This window comes from Melanerpes formicivorus, unplaced genomic scaffold, assembly GCF_026170545.1.
Source record: "Melanerpes formicivorus ecotype bairdi unplaced genomic scaffold, bMelFor1.0.p_v2 SCAF_8, whole genome shotgun sequence".
Lineage (NCBI taxonomy): Eukaryota > Metazoa > Chordata > Aves > Piciformes > Picidae > Melanerpes > Melanerpes formicivorus.
The window spans coordinates 722,782-740,719 of record NW_027142360.1 but is presented as its reverse complement, the minus strand read 5'-3'; the positions used below and the strand labels follow the sequence as shown (position 1 = coordinate 740,719).

The following is a 17,938-nucleotide window of genomic DNA, read 5'->3' as shown; positions in this document are numbered from 1 at the left end:
CAGGAATGTGAGGGGGGAAAAGATCATGAATGGCAGAAGCAGCGCAGTGAATACTGCAGGGACTGCACCCAGCAACAGCCACTTCAGAGAGCAGCAGCTCCTTTCCCTCTGCACAAAAGAGCTTCTTGACTTGGTGCTGTCTGTTCGGGTCAGGCTCATTCCTTCTTTTCCTCAGTGCCTTCTTTTCTGCAGCTTACAAAATTAGTCCCTCCCTGACATGGAGAAGTGATTAATTCTTCTTCACCGCCAGTGCTCAGTCCTCACACCTCCAATAATGCCTTCCCCTCCCTCCAGATTTTCCTAGGCTCTTGCTTCACTGTGCTTGGCTCTGCAGTTTTCATTTGGCCTGCTCAGGCTGGCAGGAATTGCTGCTGGTGCAACAGTTTGTGGGGGTGGCCTGGCCTGCTCTCTGTCAGCAGCACAGACCATAGCCTCACCAGCCTGAGGTAGCTGGTGAGTAACACTCTGTAACCAACCCTGGCAAGGAAATGATGGAAGCTGGAGAACAGCTCTGCTCCAAAGCCTCTGCCACTGCAGCTCTCTTGTTCCTGCTGGCAGCTGGCATTGCTCAGTAGCAGTTTGCCTGCTTCATGAGGGCTGTCCCTGCACTGCAGATCCAAGAAGGAGCTGCTGTGCTGTGTGGAGCACCCAGGCAAATGTGACTTGCAGAGGCTTTCAGTGGATTGCTGAAAGGTGCTGGAGTAACTCCTGCTGTGTGCACTGTCCCCTCAGCCTATAACTAGGGCCACCTCTGAGGCTGGGGGTGAGGGTCTCCACCCTCCTCTGCTGCCCCTGTCTGACCTTCTCTTTGCTTTCCTTCCTGGGCAGCGTTTCCAGCAGATGACACAGCCCAAGGCAGAGCTGCAGGCTCAGAACAACGGCCTCCAGCCCAGGACATCCTTGAATGGGAGGCTCTCGGATGCTGCTGTCTAGGATGCTGCCTGGACCTCCTCGCCCTGCCCTGTAGCTTCTTGTGCCACATTGTCTCTCGAGCTTCTCCAGCACAGCTTGCCCTTCCTAGCTCCACAGTGACTTTTGCTTGTTGAAAGAGGGCCTGGTGGAGGAATCCTCTCACATATCCTCCTCCCAGCCCAGTTTCCCAAGGCCCTGAACGAGCTGCGACTGGGGGGTTGGGTGGTGACTGTCTATGTCCTGCAACATCCTGCTCCAGGCTCTCAGGGAGGAGCAGCTGGTGCCCAGGTCTTCCTCCTCTTGATGAGACCTTTCTAAAGAGCTTAGAGTGATGGCTGACCAATTCCCTGTCCTGCTTCTTGCCTTCCCATGTGAACCTCAGTAGAGCATGGTGTAGAGCACAGCTGTATTGGCACTGCAGAGAGCCAGCTGGCACAGGTTCAGATCCCAGGTGCTGGCTGAGCCAGCACAGACCACTCCTAGCAGATAACTGAGAGGGACCTGGCAGAATGAGGATGCTGCTGAGTCCAGTGTGCTGGCAGCCATAGGTGGCTGTAGCTAGGGCCTACAGCTGTAGCCCCAAACTGGAGAAGGGGATCAGGGCAGTGTGTGCTGCTCACAGGTGCCATGTTTCAGCCCTGTGCAGTCTCTGTTTTCATCACATCCACTGGGTCTGGCACTGTGAGCTAGAGCCTAGCTGAGCAGGGAAGCCTTTTAGTTCTGCAGCACCCTGCCCTCTGCAGCTGTGTGCAGCAGGCAGTCCTTGACCCTAAAAGGGGCAGGTTAAAAGGGTAAGTGGAAGAGTCTTTGCTAGAGGCTGTCCTAGTCTCCTGCACTGACCACTCTCAGCTGCACTCAGGTTTGTGCAGAGGCAAGATGCCTGCTGTGTGACAGGGGACATTCCAGCAATGTGCACAGCTCTTCCTCTCCTGGAGCAAGGTAGTTCTTGCCAAATACTCTCCCTGGCTGTGTCCCCAGGTGGGAAGCAGTAAGATGCAGCATAGTGCCCAGGAGTGATTCAGTTTATGTCCTTTTTCAGGACATGGCAACACCTAAATCCTAGCTGATGGGAGGCAGGAGCTCCTGGGGCTAACTGGTAGGACACAGTCACCATGCTTACAGCTGTGAGCCAGTGCTGGCCTCCCTTGGGAAGTGTCTGAGCAGCCAGCGCTGCTGCTGGAGCATCCCAGCACACACATCACGGGAGCCAAGAGCTGTTGTGGATGGTGCTGGGAGAGTGTATAACACCTTGGGGATGCTGGGGAGTGTTGCAGAGCAGCCCTAAAGTGGCAGCAGCACATAGAAAGGCTTATAAAGTCTTGCAAAGGAGGTAGCTCATCACAGCACCACACAGGTGTGACAGTGATGCTCTCATTTGTGACAGCTTCCTAACGACCTCCCACAGACACCTCTGTGCTCAGAGCAGTTGATGAGCACCTGTCACACTGTGCACACATGGCAGGGCTCAGTGCAGATTAGTCTCTTCCTTCCCTTGGCACTTGACAGCACTGCCAGCTCTGCTGGCCTGCCCTGCCTGTGGCTGCTGCTGCCAGGCCCTGCTTCCAGAGCTCACAACAGAGTGTCTGAGGAAAGGCATGTCCCATCCGCACTGTGCACACCTGACATAGTGCCTGTCCCCAGAGCCAGCCTGCACAGGGCCAGCTGCTTGTCTCTGGCCTCCCAGCCTGAGCACTGGTGGTAGCAAAAGGAAAGAAGCATTCTGGTGATGACAGATCAAGCTGGGGCTGGGTCCCCTGCCAGCTTGCCAATGCATCTCCACTGATGTTGCTCGAGCTGTGTAACCAGTTTGTGTCTGTACCTGTGGCATCTGCTGTCTCCTGGCTCTTAGAGGTTGTGGCTGCCAGGCCTTGAGTGCATGTTCTGCCTTCTTCTCCACCTTGAGCTGTGACCATGCCCTGTCCCACACCAGGGTGTTCACATCCCAAACCCCACAGCTGTTAACTGGGCATGAGGAGGTGCTGGATTTGCAGGCTTGATCTTGTAAAGCTGAAAGCTGCAACCATTAGCTCACCACAGCTCATCTCAACCAGTCACAGGCACAGCATCTTTCCTTCTCCCATAACTGCAAGCCCTGGGGTAGCTGAAATTCTCCATGCCAATCTCAGCTCCTTTTCTAATCCAGATAATAAAGGGAACCACTCCTGCATATCTGTATGTCTTGTGAGAAGGAGGTCTGAGGTGTCAGCCTCTGCTCTTTGCAGTAAGGATTTCACTACAAATCTGCTTTTGCCTGTGACCCAGGTCACAGAACCTCCCTCCCCTCAAACACAGACCCAGGGTGATGCTCAAAGGAGTCAGTTCTTGAGTGAGGCCTTAAAGCCATGGCAGATGCCAGTGTTTTCAGCTCTCTTGGGGCAGCTCACGTCTGAGGTAGAGCAAATCGCTGCCCTCGGTCACTGCTTAAACTCAGTTGCTGGAAGAGCTGTTGAAAGCCTTGTACCACCCAGGCTGTTCCTCCGGAAATGTGGAGGAGGAAGGGTTCAGAAAACCAAGTCCCAGAGAACAAGTTCCATTTTGCTGGGATTTTAGCCCAAACACCTGCCTGACTTGTGGCCTTGTGCGTGGCAGGAGCAGCACCTCACTCCAGGTGTAGCAGCTGGGCCTACCCTGCACACAGGCTGCTCATTATTTGATGAGGTTTAGCCATTCTCTGTTTTCTGGCTTTGCTTTCCCTCCTGCCCTGCTGTTTTCTGCTCTCTTGCCTCACTGCTTCCTCACTATCATCCACCCAGTGGAAATTCTCTCCTCAGCTTGTGTCTTTCTCCTTTTTTCCTTCAACACTATGACATTACAGCTCTCACTCTCTCCTTTCTCTTCTCCTTTCCAATCTTTCCTCATTTCTGTCTCTATGACCACCAGCCTCAGTTCCCTGCCTCTCTCCTGCACTCTCCCTCCAGGCTGATTCCTGCGTGCCTGCGGCTCAGCCTCCTGCCAAGCAGGCTTTCAGCCTTCCTGCCTGCTGAAAGCCAGAGCTCAGCAACCCATGGAGGAGCTCAGCTTTTTGTGGATCTGACCCCTGGGAACCAATTTCCATCCCAATATAAAATTATAATGATGTTCCAGCTGTCTTCTCCTCCTGTTTGCTCTAGAAAGCACAGTGCCAGGCAGGCTGTCTCGCTGTGGCTGGGAGAGGCAGCTCAGCCTGGGTTCTACCAGCTGCAGAGCTGTGCCTGCTGGGAAAGGCTTTCTGGGTTTCCTTGGTTTGTACTATTTTATTGCCACTGTGAATGTTTGGATCTGCAAAGCCTGGCATTTGTATCTTTGCAGGGAGGAATTTGCCCCTAGTCAGGTTCTGCCTGATTGCCTGATGCCCTTCTCTGGCCTTTCAAACTCAGCCCATGGTTAGTGCTGGAGGAACCTTCCTACCTGCACTGGACACAGGTTTCCAGTCTGGTGGGAAGGCAGGGCTGGTGGTGGTCCCCAGAGCTCATCCTACAGAAAGCCCTCTCTGCCTGTTGACATTCTGATGGCAGGCTTCAGGCAGCAGCTGGCTGTGCTGTGCTCCGTGGCAGTGGTTCCTCTGTGGTGAGTGCTTTTGGGCCCTTCCCGAGGGCCTTCCTTTCTGACCACCACTCTGCTCCTCCTGCCTTTTGCTCACCCAGAAGAGCAGACAAGTGCATGGCTGGGAGGTGAGATTCTGCCCTCTCCCCCATGCTGTGGTTCAGAAGGGGATCTTGCTTCCCCCTGTTCACCACAGCTCTCCTGTCTTGTTCTGCCCCTGCCCCCCAGCACCTGCTGTCTCTCCCTCCCACCGCAGTCAGCCGCTTGAAATAATCCCCACGAAACCTCTTAATTCTAAGGAGCTATTTAGGGAGCTGTGCTCAAATCCCTCTGAAATCCTCTTTCCTGAGGGCTGTGAAAAATAAAATAAATGCCATTGCCCCAGCCTCTGCCTCTCCAGTGAGGGCTGAGAGGGGCAATGGGGAAGGCAAGGTTGGTTCATTGCTGCTTAAGTGCTGCTTCCCCCACAGATGGAGGTGTGATCCTCTCCCATGGCAGAGGGGAACTCTTCCTGCTGCCCTTCTCCCAGATGTGTTGCAACAGCTGGCAGCTGGTTGTTAAACCCAGGTGCAATGTCCATGCCAGGGCTCCGGTGCGGTGTGGCGCTGCAGGGCTCCGGGCGGCTGCTGCGTGGCTGGAGCACTGAGCAGCTCTGTTACACCATGTGCTGAGCACAGCTCTGCTGGGCAGGGGGGGTGCCCTTACAGCCACTGTCACGCTGGATCAGCCACCTGTCCTTATCCCCTCTCCTGTCCCAGGGGAACTCTCTGTGGACTGGAGGACTCTGGTTTCATTTGGTGATGGTCAGACAGGGAGGGAGTCTGCAGGAGGCAAGTCCACTCTGTTGCTGCTTCTGCTGGGGGCTACCAGCATGCTCCTGGTGACAGAGCTTGCACAGGCACACTGCCTGCTGTCCTCAGCAGCTGAGCACAGTGTGCAGCACCAGATGCCAGTTCTGACACTGTATCACAGTCTCACAGTATCACTAAGGTTGGAAGAGACCTCAATGATCATCGAGTCCAACCTATCAACACAGACCCCATGACTAGACCATGGCACCAAGGGCCACATCCATCCCCTCTTGAACACCTCCAGGGATGGGGACTCCACCACCTCCCTGGGCAGCACATTCCAATGACCAATGACTCTCAGTGAAGAACTTTCTCCTCACCTCCAGCCTAAACTTCCCCTGGCACAGCTTGAGACTGTGTCCTCTTGTTCTGGTGTTGGTTGCCTGGGAGAAGAGACCAACCCCCTCCTGGCTACAACCTCCCTTCAGGTAGCTGTAGAGGGCAATGAGGTCACCCCTGAGCCTCCTCTTCTTCAGGCTAAACAACCCCAGCTCCCTCAGCCTCTCCTCACAGGGCTGTGCTCAAGGCCTCTCCCCAGCCTTGTTGCCCTTCTCTGGACACCTTCAAGTCTCTCAATGTCCTTCTTAAACTGAGGGGCCCAGAACTGGACACAGGACTCAAGGTGTGGCCTAACCAATGCAGAGTACAGGGCACAATGACTTCCCTGCTCCTGCTGGCCACACTGTTCCTAATGCAGGCCAGGATGCCATTGGCCGCCTTGGCCACCTGGGCACACTGCTGGCTCATATTCAGGCAGCTGTCAATCAGCACCCCCAGGTCCCTCTCTGTTTGGCAGCTCTCAGCCACTCTGACCCCAGCCTGTAGCTCTGCATGGGGTTGCACTGGAGGGTGCATGCAGCACAGTGTGCCCACACAGGATGGTGTCCCTCTCCTGATGGCTGATCTTGGCTCTGTACAACTGCAGCTCCTGGGCAGAACCCACCTGAGCAACTCAGGGCTAGGAAGAAAAAGCTTTGAACCTCTGAAACCTACTCATGACACCTGGGAGCCAGCTCTTCAAATCAGCACAAAGGCAATTCTGATCACTGCACCCTGTCAATGTCCTTGGAAAGGAGAGGTAAGAGATGCCAAGAGAAGGCTGAGACGTGGGGGCTCCTGTGGGGAGCCCTCTATCTCCCTCTCCACTATCTTGGCCATTACAGCCATTCCTCCTCTGCTTTCCTTCCTCTTGCTCTCCTGCGCCCTTTGGAGACAGGCTTGCCTGCCCATGCCAGGTTTGCTTTGCTCCTCAGCCTTGCTTGGTGCCAGTGACCTGTGGGCTCTGTGTCACTGGGCAGGTGTGCCTGCTGCCAGGCCAGGGAGAGGCTGGGGAGGGCAATTTGGCAGCGAGCAGTGGGGCAGGGTGATGACCCTTCCCTGCTCACCCAGTCACCTCCGTGCAGGGTTCATGCCTCTGTTTTGCCCTGGGGCTTCACACTGCCTCTCCTAGCAAAGCTTCTGCCCAGTGTGGGAAACCAGGGCTGTGTCACTGACGCCTGCCTGGGTGCCCCTGCTGCCAGCCCTCCATAGGCCCAAGGGAGCAGAGCAAGGGTGCTGTGCAAGCACAAGCCACAGCACTGCACCCCACACGTGTTGAAACTGCTCTCCTCCACCTTCTGCATCTTTAGCAGGATGTTCAGTGGGGGAGCTCCAGGAGGGGCTGGACCTGCTCAGAGCTGCTCAGCGGCCATGACATTGCCACCCTTGCTCACCCCATCAGGAGCAGCTCCTGGGGCTGCTGCCCCTCCCTCCAGAGTGTCCAGAGCCCTGTCCAGTGTAGATCCTCACAAGTCCCTTCCCGTGTGCCAGAGGTGTGTGTGGGGAGGGCTACCCACGGGGCTGTGTGGCATTTCCCCTGGCTTTGCAGCTTACCTGGCACATCTCAAGGGGCTGGCACATCTCAAGGGGCTGGCACATGTGTGCAGCTGTTAAACACTGGAGAGGGTTTTGATCCCCAGGGCCATGCCCACCGGGGACCCGCAGGTGGTGGCCCCCAGGGCAGACCCCCAGGGGTGGCAAGGAACAAAGGTGGCATCCTGGTGTCCCCTCTGCAGCGCTGGCTGAGGCAGCACCACCGAGGGCAGCATGGGGCTCCTGCCAAACACACATCCATCACCCTTGTGCTGCTGTCAGCTGGGAAATGCCTGGAGACACTCGGGAGAGGTTCCTGCTTTCTGCATCCATACCTGATGGCTGTGACACTGATGGAGATGCCTCCTGACAGCCTGCCATGATGCCAGGAAAAGTGAACCAACCTTCGCCAGGCCCCCAGGGAACAGCCATCAACCCTCCTGGGGAGGCATGTGGCCCCTCAGCAGCCCCCACAGCTGCAGCCCTGTGCACAACAGCCATGGAGCCTATCCTGGCTGTACTGGTGCACCACAGGAGCTTTGCCAGGGGACTTCAGAGGCTCCACAGCTGTTCCTGCTTCCAGGCAAGGAAGCACAGCACGGCAGGAAGGGTCACGCTCAGGTCACCGATGACACCACAGAGGGAGCCCACAGTCACAGTGTGGGGCAGCTGTCCTGGGGGGGGGGACAGATATCTCCTGTGGGGGGCAGGTGTCCTGTGTGGGGGGCACCTCTGCCTCAACAGCACATTTCCTGTGTGCCTCGGGGCCACCAGCAGAGCAGGGCACGGCTGCCTGGCTGGGTGCTCTCCTCCCGTTGAAGACTGTGTGGCTCAGCCAAGGCTCTTGGCCAGTTTGCTGGCACCTCTGCCCCCTCTGCAAAGAGAGCTGGCACCTCTGCCCCCTCCTTGCACTGCCTGAAAATGAAGGGATTAGAGATTATTATCCAAGGTTCTTTATTTCAGAAGCAGCTTTTCAGCTCTGTGAGTGGAACTCCAGCGTGCTGCTCCTAGGGGAGCTGAGTGACAGAGCAGCTGGCACAGCCCCAGCCCCTGCAGGTGCTTGGGCAGCCAAAGCTCCACTGAGCTCCCAGGCTGTGGCAGCAGCTGCTCAGGTATCAGCTCGGCAGGGAGGTGGGTTGAAGGTGGTAGGGTGCTTTGCAGCCCAGGATACAGGAGGTGTCCTATGTCTGGGCACTTGGCTCTACAGAGTGTGTCTGAGTGCTGGGTAGGGGCTTGCCATTGGGTTGCACCAATGAACTTTGTGGGCTTTTTGGATGCTTTGAGGCTCAAGGTGAGGAGAAAGTTCTTCCCAGAAAGAGTAATTGGCCATTGGGATGTGCTGCCCAGGGGGTGGTGGAGTCACCATCACTGGAGGTGCTCAGAAAAGGGTTGGATGTGGCACTTGGAGCCATGGGTTAGTTAGTCATGAGGTATTGGGTGACAGGTTGGACTTGATGATCTCTGAGGTCTTTTCCAACCTTATTGATTCTATGATTCTATGATCTCTTTCTTTGGGGGTGGAGGCTGAGTCCCTGCTGGCTGCTGCCTTTTAAATGGGAGCCAGCTGGGTGAGCAGCAGAGCCAGAGCAGGGGGTGTAGCAGTGCAGTACTGCACCAGCCCAGAGCATCCTGCTGGCCCCACACCTCCAGCAGTGCCACCCCAGCGAGGCACCACCATCTTTCCTCCTTGGCACTTGTTTTCCCTCCCTGTGCTCAGGATGGGGCTGTCTGCAGCATTAGCAAACTGCTATTTTTTCCCTGGCATCTCTGCTGCCTTTGCCTCCTAATTGCTACAGCAGTGCCTGTGCCAGGGCAAGGCGACAGATGGCTGGGGTTTAGCTTTCAGCAAGCTATTCAACGAGGTCTCCTGCTCTTCCCTTGCACATTTCTTCCCTGGCTGCATGTTCTGAGCTGCTGCCTGGGCTGCCCTTTTCACTGGGGATGCCAGAAGATGTGATCTGATGGTTTGTTTTTCTTTCCCTTCAGAGAGGGAAGATAATTCTGCCCAGGTTCTTGTGGCCCTTACTGGGCAATGCTCTTCCTCCTTTCAAAAAGATGTCCCCAGGGGGCTGAGAAGGGCTGTGTCGGGTGCTGGGTCCCACGGGGCACATCCTAAGTGCCCAGAGAGTCCCTGCTCATGGCAGCTGAAGTCCAGCTTGCAGGCACCTGACCTGTGTTCTGGCTCATGCTGGCTCTGTGGCTTTTCTGTGGCGCACTGTGTGCAAAAGGGATGACCCCTTTGGGAGGCAGAGGGGACCAGGCTGTGACAGGAAGAGAGGGAGAGCCAGCAGTGGCAGGGATGTGGAACTTGAATGCACCACAGAGCCATGTGTGACACTGGGTGGTGCTGGCTGATGATCATTGCTCTCCTGGGCCACTGTACTTGAAAGCCACATGGCCAAGGTCTGAGACAAGACCTTAGCAAATCACAGGGGCTGGGATTGTGTCCTTACTGGGGCAGGAGCAGCTGAGTGGGGTGGGCAGCTTGCACAGCTGGCACGTGGGCACAGGGAAGGCTCTGCACCCTCCTGCCCCGGTGTGCCAAACAGACACAGCAGGTTTTGCTTCAGAAAGCTAAATCTGTCTCCCCACCACCATCACTGTTGCTGTCTCCCAGGCTCTGAAGGGAAGGCACTCAAATCCTTCTGGACCTGCTCCAGGCAGCAAGGGGAAAGCTTCTCTTTTGATGAGAGCAAAGACCAGGGAAACAGGAGGAGGCTTTGGGCACCAGCTGCCTTCTGGAAATGCCTCAGTGGAGACTCCAGAACTAAGAACCAGGTCAGGCTCCACTTGGTGAGAGCATCCAAAGCCAGTTGCCCTGGGGACTTGGCACCATTAGCACTGAGCTGTTTGGTGATGCCTGTCTCAGAGAGGGGCTTGGCATGAGGGCTCTGGGCTCCCTGCACAGCAGGGCTGTGGCACTGCTTGCTGTTGTTTTTCTCCCTGCTTTCTTTCCCCCTCCCTAGGAAGCTGAAGAAGGTTTTGGCAATGTTTCTTGCCTTTCACTTGGATGATTACAAAAGTTGCAGCATCAAGTGCCCAGGGCTGCCTGTTCTAGTGGGGAAAATGCCCTGCTCACAGCATCCCAGAAGGGGTGATGTCCAGCTAGATGCTGTCAGAGCCCAGCCAGCAGCATCCCACACCCTGCCCTGCTGGCCTTGCCCGTGCCAGGCTTAGCTGTTTTGGGTCTAGCTGGAGCCAGCACGGAGATGCCTGCTCAGAAAAGGTGAATTTGTGTTTCCCTACAGGGAAGGCATCATCCTCCTTCTCCTGTGCTGCCCAAATACTTTGCTCCCAATTTTGAGTGAGAAATAATGCACAGCTTGTTTTGTAAAGGCTGTGAGGGGGGGAAGGGGGAAGCACTTGGCCCTTTGCAGGCAGAGGCAGGGGGCAGGAGGGTGTGCAGGCAGCAGTGGCAGCAGTCAGCATCCCCCTGGTGCTGTGCTGTGTGTCCTGAGGAAGGGCACTGGGCTCCCCATGGCTGCTGCCTGCATGGAGTCCTGCAGAGCCATTCATTGCCTTTCAGTGTAGGCCACCCTGCACCGAGCCAGCTCCTTCCGTGCCAGCCTGCAAGCAGCACAGGGTGGCAGCATGGGGACACCAGTGGGCTTAGCACCCTGTGGGTGGACACTGGCTTGCAGCAGGGCGTAGGAGGAGGCTACCCTGCTGACTCTGATTCAGCATGAGAGCAGCACAGAGGAGCCACCAGCGCAGGGCGGTCCTGGGCGTGCAGCTGGCGGAGAGGAGGAGAGGGCCAGCTGCGCCAGCTGCTGCCGCTGTGTGAGCCCTGCTGGGTCAGCAGGTCAGCATGAGGCTGCTGCACGCTTGAGAAGAGCTGAAACGGGATGAGAACATCAAGCCTTCCCGAATGGGCTGGAACAGGAGAGTGAATGCATGGAGCACCAGGATGGGCACAGTGCTCTGTCCAGCACTCACAGCGGTTTTGCTGCTGGAGCCTTCCCTCTCCCCTGCCACTCTTTGGTTTTCTTAAACTGATACTGTCTGGGAGACTTCCCCCTTCGTGAGGCAGGCTCAGGAGACATGCCTCTTGTTTTCAAGAAGCTGCCTTCCCAAGCACACCCAAGGCACCAGCACAGAGTGCCCTAGATGAGGTGGCAAGAGGCCCATGGCACCCCACACACAGCAGAGCCACTGCAGGCACAGCTCCCTGGCGGTGGCACAGCAGCTCTGGGTTTGTGGAAACCTTCCTGTCCCCACACTGCTCCCTGAGGGCTCCACTCTTGGCGCTGGCCTTCGGACAGGTATCTGACTCCAGGGACACCACCTGCAAAGCAGCTGGCAGCAGGCTGCGTGGTGTTGAGGTCAGTGGCAAGTTGTCTGCATCTTGTGTGACAGGGGGTGGCTAGAACCCACTTCCAGCAAAGCCCTGGAAGGATTGTACTTAACTTAAAGCCCCTCTGCAAACTGCACAGGAAAATGGCACCTCAGAATGCCCTGTGGAAAAGCAGCAGCAGGTTTGGTCAGCTCTGAACACAGCAGGCACTGTTGCACGTGATGGATGCTGTAGAGAGGGAAGTGCACAGAGGCCCTGTGCTTGGTGTGTGCTTTCTGGGTTGTGATCTCTTTGAATCAACACTACCTACGTGTGTGTCCCAGAGGGACCTGCCATCTTCTCATTAATAACAGCATCTGCACATGGGAGCGAGGTAGGAGGATTTCACAGAGAGACAATCTGGTTTTATTGCTTTCATCTTTACAGCCAGGTGTGTGAGCTAAACATCAGGCAGAAACCTCTCCAGTAATCTTAGAAAATTGCTGTTTGGGATGGGGTGATTAGAATACATCCAATGGCACATGAGAACACCAGAGGATGCCTCTGGATCCCTGGGAAATTTCCTGTCCGTCTCTCAGAGGGTTTTCTGTCCTCCTCAGTGTTTTACCACGAGCCTAGAGGTCTAAGGGATTCTCCAATGCCAGCAAAGAATTTTCACCCTATAGGCAGGAGATTGTAGCAGGTGCAGTCTGAACCCAGCATCTACTGGACTCAGCTGCAGAGATGGAGGCTGCCTTCCCTCCTCCCCTGCAGAGGAGAGTTCGCTCTGCAGGCAGCTGTGTGTCTCCCACCACCTCTCTCATCACCTTCATGAAGGTCATTTCCACTGCCCCTGGGGTTCTGCTGTGTGTGAACACACAGGTACATCTGATCTGCACCAGCAAGGGATCTGTCCTAATGTGTCTCCCATCCCAACGTGAACCAAGGCTGAGCCTGCATCAGGCAGCTGGTGAGAGGAGAAGCACTGGGAGCTGCAGCGGCACAGCCGCCCTGCTCAGGCCGTGTGTGCCTGGGGATGCCACACAGCACCTGCCCTGCACGGACAGCAGAGGTGCCTGCCTGCTCTGTGCCACACAGTCCCACCTGCTGGCAGTGGTGTGGCATTGGCACACAGGGGGTGCTGCTGCCTCGGGGTGCAGGAGTCTCTCTGTGGCCAGCTCGCCCAATGCACACACTGGCACAAGCGGCTTGTGAAGCTGCTCTCCTTGCTGCAGGGTGCACAGGCAGCAGTGTGCACTCTGCATGGGTGTGCAGACCTCCTCCCCAGTGCTGCAGAGGCACACAGATGTGAGCAGAGGGTTTGGGTCCAGCTCTGCTGAGTGCCAGCAAGACAGAATGGAAGGAGCTGCAGCACGGAAGGTGTTTGCCTTCCCTCCTCTCCATTCTCTCCTCTGCCTCACTACAGGGCTGAATTCCACACCGAGTTGCTGTCTCATGGATAAGATTATTTCTTCCTGATCTCCTCTGGATCTGATCCGCAGGGACCCTGAGCACTGAGCTAGCTCCTGGCCATCTGATGAAGCCCGTCAGCAACCGCAGCAGTCTGCCCTGCTTTGGGTCACAGCCTTGCCGTGCCACCCATGTGCCCCCACACACCGCTGCAGCCCGGGCACAGGAGGGAGTGCTGAGGCAAAGAAGACATCAGTGCACAAGGGACATGTCTCAGTATAATTTCTAAAGCTCTATTGAACAGATAAAATACCTCTGATCTGTCTGTTATTGTGTCACAAAACATGAACCACCTGGACTCTGCTGGCTGTGGCCACGCCGCTCCTCCCAGAGGAAGCTTTCCTTGGTGTTATTTACAGCAGGAAACAGGTACAGACAGACAAGTGCTTCCAAAAGCCTACACACAGGTAACACTTCTGCTGTTAGGTGTTTTTTAACAGACACATTCAGATGGGGCTGTGAGTAGTGCTGAAGAGCTGGGTGCCTTCAAAGCTGCTGTCCCAGGCATGGCTGTGAAAGGGCAGGCAGGACAGCGACAGCTCTAGCTCGGGAAACACTGCCAGCAGTCCCTGGAACCTACATGAGCGCAGCGAGGCAGCAGGTGGAGTGGGAGACGGTGGAGCTTGCTCAGCAACTTGCATTTCACAGCAGAGACTCTGCCAAGCAGCAGCTTCCTCGATTTAGGGCTGAGACTTGTTTGGGAAAGCTCAGGAATGGGTGCAGGTAGCTGCAGGCTGAGCCTTCTGACAAACACAGCACTCCAGCTTACGGCTCAGAGGCCCTCAGATACTTCCACCCTTGGTGGTATCTCTCTGCAAAGACCTTTGGGCACTGATGAGATTGAGGCTGTGGACTATACCCACAGCTTTCATCTACAGGGAGGAGAGAAGCTGTGAGCAGCAGGGTGCTGGTCCTGGAGAAAGCACTGAGTGTTGCTACCAGAGTGGCCCAGACTACAGCATTGATGTACTACAGTAGCAGACAGACACCACAATAAATCCAAACTGTTGGCACTAAGCTTGATTCTCCTGCTGCATTTTCCCCATTCCTGGCATAAAGAGATTCACTTCACTGGCTCTGCACTGGCATAAGGAAGAGAGAATCAGGACAGAGCCTAATGATTAGTGTAGACCTCAGCAACCCCTTGCTCGCTTCCACTGCCCAGCAGGACCTTCTTGTTTGGCTGCCAGCCACCCAATGCTCACTGCAGAATACTTGTTACAGGGCTTCTCTCTTCCCTTTCCCCTCCTCCTGTTTTGCTACAGAAGGATATGAATTCACCAAGCAAAAAGCCACTGTTTCATTTGGGTCAATCTAATCTCTGCAGTAGCTTCCTGCCTGGTCCCTCCACCTGGAAGATTGTGCTAGGTTCATGATCAGGACAACTGCCATGAGCTGGTGATGCTTCTTGGGGCTGGTCCCTCCAGGTGAGCTGGAGCATACATTTTGTCCTTCATTTTGCTGGCACTGACACCCCAAGGCTCTCTAGCCTGCACTCTGTGTGCACAGGTGTCTGCTCCCAGGACTACACTCAGAGTGCATGTGTCTTGCCTGTGTGTGGGAGGGCTGTGGGAGCAGACAATAGATCAGCTGAGGTGCAGACATGCTTTAAAGTGTTTGCCACCCTTCCAGACCAACCTCCAAAGGCAAACAGCCAAGTCCGAAGGGCTACACAGGATAGTTTAGAGCAATTTGCAATGGAACACTTTGGTGTCTCTCCAGCTAAACCCACAGGAGATGTTGCTGCTGCTAGGCTAGAAGACAGCACAGGTTATCTCTGTTTGCTCCTGTGCCCAGAGCTGAAGGCCAGCAGTAGCCTTGGCAGAGGCAGGGCAATGGAGCCAGCCTGCCCTGAGAGCGCTCCACTGACCTCGCTCCCACCCTTCATCCAGCACGATGAGAGAGGCTCAGGGAAGCTTCCTTGCTTCTTAGTTACATTTGTGTGCATCTCCCAGTCAATTATTAAAGCAGCAAACCTCTCTTGTAGGAACTTCATAGACATTGATATGAATATTTTATCTAAAAAATTATGTCACCAAGTACCTTAAGGTCTTTGCTGTTGTCACTTTGTGTTAAATGCCAAGCAAAAGGTAATTTATTTAGCTCACACAGACCTCCAGTGGCTCACTGCAAGCTGGGAAAGACCCAAGCAAACAGGTACTGCCTTTCCTCTGGGACAGCAAAGTGACCTTTGAGAAGGGAGGACTGTGGCAGTCTCTCCTAGGTGCCAGCCCTCTCACAGCAGCAGAGAGAAGCAATCAAATGGCAGCCACACTGCCTGACCAGACACTGGCAACACCACACCTCTGCTTTCCCAGGAAGCTACAGGCAAGACAGAGACATCCTGGCTGCCATGAGGTGGCAGGGTGTCACCCTGGAGGGAGGCAGCGGCAGATCAGGCCAGCTGTGCTTCACAGCTGGCTGATGAGGGGGCTGAGCCCTGGCTTGAGGTGAGAACCTCGCCCTGGGGGTGGCTCGCTGGCTAGAAGAAAGCTGCTCTGCTCCCAGGGGAGCCTTGGCTTCTAGTCAGAGTTTTCTTACAATCTTTTCTGTCTTTCCTGCAGTCCTCCCTGAGGTTATGCCTCTTGGCTCCTGGTCAGTCCACGTGCTACAGTATATAAAAGCATCAGCCTAGTGCCCTGCTCCAGACAGCTAAGTCCTGCACCTGGGTGCATGGTCAGGCTCAGGAATAAGGGGACCTGGAAGTGGGCAGCCTCCTTCCCCCTTCACCCCAGCCCCTGCCCAGTTCCCTAACCCCAGCTGGATTTATGCTCAGGTCAGGTATGTGACCTCTTTCATCTGAACATTCCCAGTAGAGCCAGCAGACACCCAAGGAGGGGAGCCAGTTCCTGATGCCCTGGCACTATCCCCAGAGATGAGCACACTGGTGTGATCCCTCGGGACATCCACGTGCAGCTTTGACCCCACAAGGTAAAAAAGTGTCCTGCATCTGTCTGCACTGCCCTCCTCTCCCTGGCATTTTGCACCCCCCCACCACTGCCAGCAGCTCCTCGCCCCACGGCTGTGTCACCAGCACCCAGTGCCCGTCTGAGCCTTGCACAGGAAGGCAGAGCTTTTGTACCTTTCCCTCATAAAATAAAATCATAAAGGAAAGGCCTGAGATGGACTCTGTCCTATTTTAAAATTCTGAAGTTTATCTCCTTAAGCCTCAAAGGGAGATAAAGTGACTGAGTGAGACCAGAGCCTTTAAGCTAATTAATACCTTCCCCCTCACTACTGCTCAAAGACACTTTGTTCCAAAAATACATCCCTAGCCCATTTTTAGTGCTGCCTTCCTTCACATCAACATCCCAACTAAAGCAGAGGAGAAGAGCTGGCATCTCTCTTAGGATCTTCCCCTTCCCTCACTTTGAAGCTGGCATAAGGAGGGAGAGAGGAGAAAAGGCCTTGGAATCTGCTATCTGGGCAGCTTTTCTACAGGAGGGGCTGATGGAGGCAAGCAAAAGATACAGAGGGGACCTCACACGGGTGAGGAAGAGCCCAAGTGAAAGGAACATCCACTCCAGCAGGTGAACCTAACACTTGGCTTTGCTTTCAGGACATAAAAAAGCAGGTGGGCAGGAAACACAAAGGCAGGTAGGAGGAGCGAAGCAGAAGTGGCTCTGATTTGTGCTAGAGAAGACAATCTTTGTGTGCATGTGTGCTGAGGGGGCAGGGCACTGCTTGGGGCCAGCTCTTTGGGAGAGCATTCCCTGGGCTGGTCCCTCTCTTCTGCTCCCTCAGAAGTGCTGGGTGGGAAGCATGCTCCACACACACACTGCCAGCCAGGTGTATTTACATGTGAGGAGGTCTGCTGGGGCTCAGCAGAGCTCTCTGGTACAATGCTCCAATACAACAACAGAAAGAGTTTTGGTGTTCAGGGTGAGGCCACCTTTGCCCTGTACTACAGTTCAGGACAGTCTCTCCTCCTCGAGTTCTCCTTCACTGTGTGCTCCATCTCTTGGAACAGGCTGCTGCAGGAGACAATAGCTGAAGAGTGATGAAGAGAAAGCATAGCAAGAGGTACAAGTTCTCAGCTCCAGCTTAGCAGGCAGCAGCAGTGGTGGTAGGGGAACTCCACCCCCAAGAGTGCCCCAAGGTTGGTCCCTGGCACGGGTGAGTTCATTTCTCTCTGAGGCTGGTGAAGTTTCGGGGCAGGTACAAACCTGTAGCCAGGTAAATGCAAGGCAGGGAAGGAGGTTGAGGAGCAGCAAATGGAAGACAACAGTGCCTAGAAAGCAGAAGGTCATCAAGCCTCTGAGGAACAGGGCGGCAAAGTGCTACGTGGGGGCAGCAGGAGCAGGGGAGGCCAGCTGAGCTGGCAGGGGGTGGGAGTGTGTGAGCATGGAGGGTGGCAGGGGCTAGAGATGGCTCCACACGGTTAGCGTCATCATGAGGGGAAGAGGCGAGAGGTGGGGAAGTCAGATGGTGGTTTGGTTTCTTTTCTTCTTCTTTTACTAAAAAATAAATCACAAACTAGATCTCTGTAGGCAGAAAGGGTCCCTGGGAGGCGTGGGGAAGGGAAGCAGGGAAGTCTGTGCTGGTTTGGTGCTGGTGGTGCGGCTACACCAGGCTGCGTGAGCCGCTGGAGTACCTGCGCCTCTGAAGCAGGGAGCCGGGGGGGCAGTACTGGTGGGGGTGGTTGTAGGGGGGAGGGGGAGGGGGCAGGGGAGGCTGATGGAGCAGCTTCATGGGGGTGCCGGGGAGCCCGCCGCCCACGGCGCGCCAGGGGGTGGAGGTGCAGGAGTCGGAGGAGACGTAGCGCGTCAGAGTCTGGTTGAGGGCCGGCTCCATGCGGGCCAGGCAGGGCTTGTCCAGGACGATGACTTTGACGATCTGCTGGCACTGCACGAGGGTCCCCGCCGAGGCGGGGTGCGAGGGCACCAGTGCTGCCTCCAGCCGCTCCCGTGGCGCCTTAAGCCGCGTGCTGGGCTGCGTCCCACTCTCGGGCCCCGGGCTGGAGCTGTGCTGGTACGTTTGAAGCCTGTTGTGAATTGACACCTAGTTTAGAAACAGCCAAAGAAGCATTACATGTTACAAGACTTCTCCCATCCGCGGC

General features: G+C 55.6%; 2 protein-coding genes across 8 annotated transcripts in view; one reads left to right on the top strand and one right to left on the bottom strand.

Annotated features, from left to right (window-relative positions):
* LOC137442789 (sodium- and chloride-dependent GABA transporter 1-like) overlaps positions 1-4,859 on the top strand; it is a 46,381-nt gene extending 41,522 nt beyond the window's left edge. Inside the window, exon 15 of the mRNA XM_068141777.1 lies at positions 829-4,859. Coding sequence (XP_067997878.1) covers positions 829-933 — 105 coding nt within the window. The 3' untranslated portion in view covers positions 934-4,859. The remainder of the gene's footprint in view (positions 1-828) is intronic.
* A 6,964-nt stretch (positions 4,860-11,823) lies between these two features.
* Positions 11,824-17,938, bottom strand: part of IQSEC3 (IQ motif and Sec7 domain ArfGEF 3) — a 132,770-nt gene continuing 126,655 nt past the window's right edge. For 2 of the 7 annotated variants that reach the window (XM_068141769.1, XM_068141774.1), the window contains one exon: positions 11,824-17,880. In XM_068141769.1, coding sequence (XP_067997870.1) covers positions 17,443-17,880 — 438 coding nt within the window. In that variant the 3' untranslated portion in view covers positions 11,824-17,442. The remainder of the gene's footprint in view (positions 17,881-17,938) is intronic. The other 5 variants (XM_068141773.1, XR_010987770.1, XM_068141772.1 and 2 more) reach the window with 5 other exon arrangements.